General features: G+C 30.5%; 1 protein-coding gene and 1 long non-coding RNA gene across 2 annotated transcripts in view; one reads left to right on the top strand and one right to left on the bottom strand.

Annotated features, from left to right (window-relative positions):
- The window catches only part of LOC108754364 (SPARC-related modular calcium-binding protein 2), a 26,454-nt gene that overhangs the window by 12,354 nt on the left and 11,324 nt on the right, over positions 1-2,776 (top strand). The window contains exon 5 of the mRNA XM_018496615.1: positions 168-254. Coding sequence (XP_018352117.1) covers positions 168-254 — 87 coding nt within the window. The remainder of the gene's footprint in view (positions 1-167; positions 255-2,776) is intronic.
- LOC108754366 lies at positions 745-1,494 on the bottom strand. Its single transcript, XR_001939702.1, has 3 exons — positions 1,196-1,494; positions 991-1,126; positions 745-909 (listed from the first exon to the last, which is right to left on the bottom strand). It is a non-coding gene; the product is annotated as an uncharacterized LOC108754366 (long non-coding RNA).

The raw sequence follows: 2,776 nt of genomic DNA on the forward strand, positions 1-2,776 counted from the left end.
TATAATATATCTTTTTTTGAGATTTATTATAATTTATTATTTCATTATATATTCTTTGTCTCAAATTCGAACTCTATTTTAACGCCACTATAGTGACTACTTTCCTATCCTTAAAAATTAAATATGTAGAAAGAGTAAACTTATAATAAATTTATGTATTTTCTTAGTTTTGAAAGGTAGCCCAGCCATTGGCAGTCCTATTCAATCTTTACCGTTTAATGATGATCATTCGGATACTAAGGAGGAAAGCGATGGTAAGTTCCACAATTTGTCATTATAACACAGATATATGTTTTAGTTTTTTTGGAAAATATATGGATATACACTGAAAAAAAGAGTCTAATTAGTTATAGCTATACCAAATATTGAGTGAAATAATTTCAACTAAATGTTGAGGTAATATAACTAAACATAATTTTACCTTCGTAAATATTTAATAAGTATTTATACCGTTAGTAATACTTACTAAATATTCGTAAAGATAAAATTATATTTAGTTATATTACCTCAACACATATTTAGTTAAAATTATTTCATTCAATATTTATTGGCTATAACCAGGCATTTTTTACGAATGTATACATCTCGATAACTAAATAAAGAGAAGATGATTTTGATTGTTATATAAAAGATGTTTAAGACAACATTTATCTATAGTGCAATTTTTTTTAAATTTGAACTCAATCTTTCCTTTACATATACATTAAAAAATTTATAAAAGATGCAAACATATTAATTGTCCACGAAAACTGATGAAGAAAATTCTACTGTATGCTACTTCGAAGATTCATAATATTAATAGCTCCTTTATATCGTTTGGCTTGCTTTGTTGGTAGAATTGTAAGGAGGAGTTTTAAAGGAGTCGTATCCTTGAGGCATCCATGCAGTTTGGTTAAAAATAGTCGACAACTAGTCAATAAATTAAAAGTATGACATTACAAGAAGATCCTGTTTTAATATCTTTATATGTATATAGTATCTCTAACGTACCTGTAGAATTATGCTATTAAAAGTAGCTATTGAAAAGAGATAGTATGTACAGTATTTTCTTCTTTCTCAATTTGATAATGAAGTTCACTGGCATTTAAAAAGATTTTGATGAAAGTAGTGTGCCCGATGAATACATCTATAATATTCGAAAAAATGAATGAAAATTTCGAACACACATCATATTTATTAAGAAATGAACAAATACTTTTAAAGCAGTTGTTTAGAATCTTAGCCTGTCTTAGGCTGTCACTTAGCCCCCTTCCCCTCCCTCTCCTTGTTAATAACCGATTTGGAAAATCATATAAGTTCCATTTTTGCGTTCCTTAAAGCATTTCCTTCTTGGAGCAGTCACTAAATCGTTTATAATTTGAAAATTACACTATATAACTATACATAATATATGCACATCTTAGGGTTGAAATTAGATTTATGCGCTACTATTTCCAAGCAATTTCGATTTTTGCGCGCTGCAGCCCTTAAGGTATATATTTTCTGTACATACTGTACAGAAAATACTTTTAATTTATATCTTTAATTATATGTCTTTTTCAAGGAACGTTGACTCTTACTTCGCCCTTCATTTGTTGTTATTTATTTTATATACGAAGAGTCCTTGTATTTTTGGTATATATTTTCGCAATTTTTAATAACTTAGATACGATTATTACTACTGTTTGCTTTAAGAAGGAAGTCCCTTAAGGGCTGCAAAAATCGAAATTGCTTGGAAATAGTAGCGCATAAATCTAATTTCAACCCTAAGATGTGCATATATTATGTATAGCTATATACAATAGTATAATTTTCAAATTATAAACGATTTAGGGACGAATGTGACTGCTCCAAGAAGGAAATGCTTTAAAGAACGCAAAAATGGAACCTATATGATTTTTTAAATCGATTGTTATTAAGGAGAGGGGGGGGGCGGGCTAAGTGACAGCCTAAGACAGACTAAGATTCAGCTCCCGCACAAAAAAATGTTTTTCTTTTTTAGCTAAACGAAATGAGCACAAAAATTTGTTGCGGATTTTGAAAGCGCATGAATAGCGCATTATTATATAATCTATTTATTAAGATTTGATTAAGTTAGGGAGGAGGGGGGGGGGCAGCTAGATAGACGTAATTACTGTTATATAATTAAACTGTTGCATATGGGTTTCGACTTTCCATGGGAAACGACTTTCTACTTCTCTCTCCTGCCAAGGGCGCACGATTTTATACACAAATATTACTTTACGTGAAAAGTCGTACATCCCTTAATGCACTGATACAGTGCACACAAGCCGAATGCACTGAAAAAGTTCGCACTGAGTGCGCACTAGTCTAGTGCAGTCTGCCGAATTCGCTATTATTCAATTTTAAGAAGGTTAAGTAAAAAGGAGCATACAGCCACGCTAGAGATGTCAAAAAGTTATAATTCAATAATAACAATGTACATAGTAGACGTTTCGGTCACCATTTGACCATCCTCAGTACAAAATAAAAATAAATAATAACCTTAAACTATTTAAATTAAAATTCGCATCGATGTCCGCATTTAACAATTAATATTTTTTTATTACAATCAATTAACATAATTTCAGACCGAATTAACATTAGATGTAATTTTCTTCTTATTTCCATCGTGTGGAATCATTTTTTATTTGTAACAATTATCGGCCTGTCGCAAGTTCCAAAAACGACGACGAGCCGCCGCAGAGTGGGGAATCAGTTTTTTTTTTGGTTCACAAAGTTCCACGAGTCTCAATTTTCGGTCGATTTTAATATTTTTTTTTTTAAATTGAAGCTG

This window comes from Trachymyrmex septentrionalis, unplaced genomic scaffold (genome assembly GCF_001594115.1).
Source record: "Trachymyrmex septentrionalis isolate Tsep2-gDNA-1 unplaced genomic scaffold, Tsep1.0 scaffold79, whole genome shotgun sequence".
Classification (NCBI taxonomy): Eukaryota; Metazoa; Arthropoda; class Insecta; order Hymenoptera; family Formicidae; genus Trachymyrmex; species Trachymyrmex septentrionalis.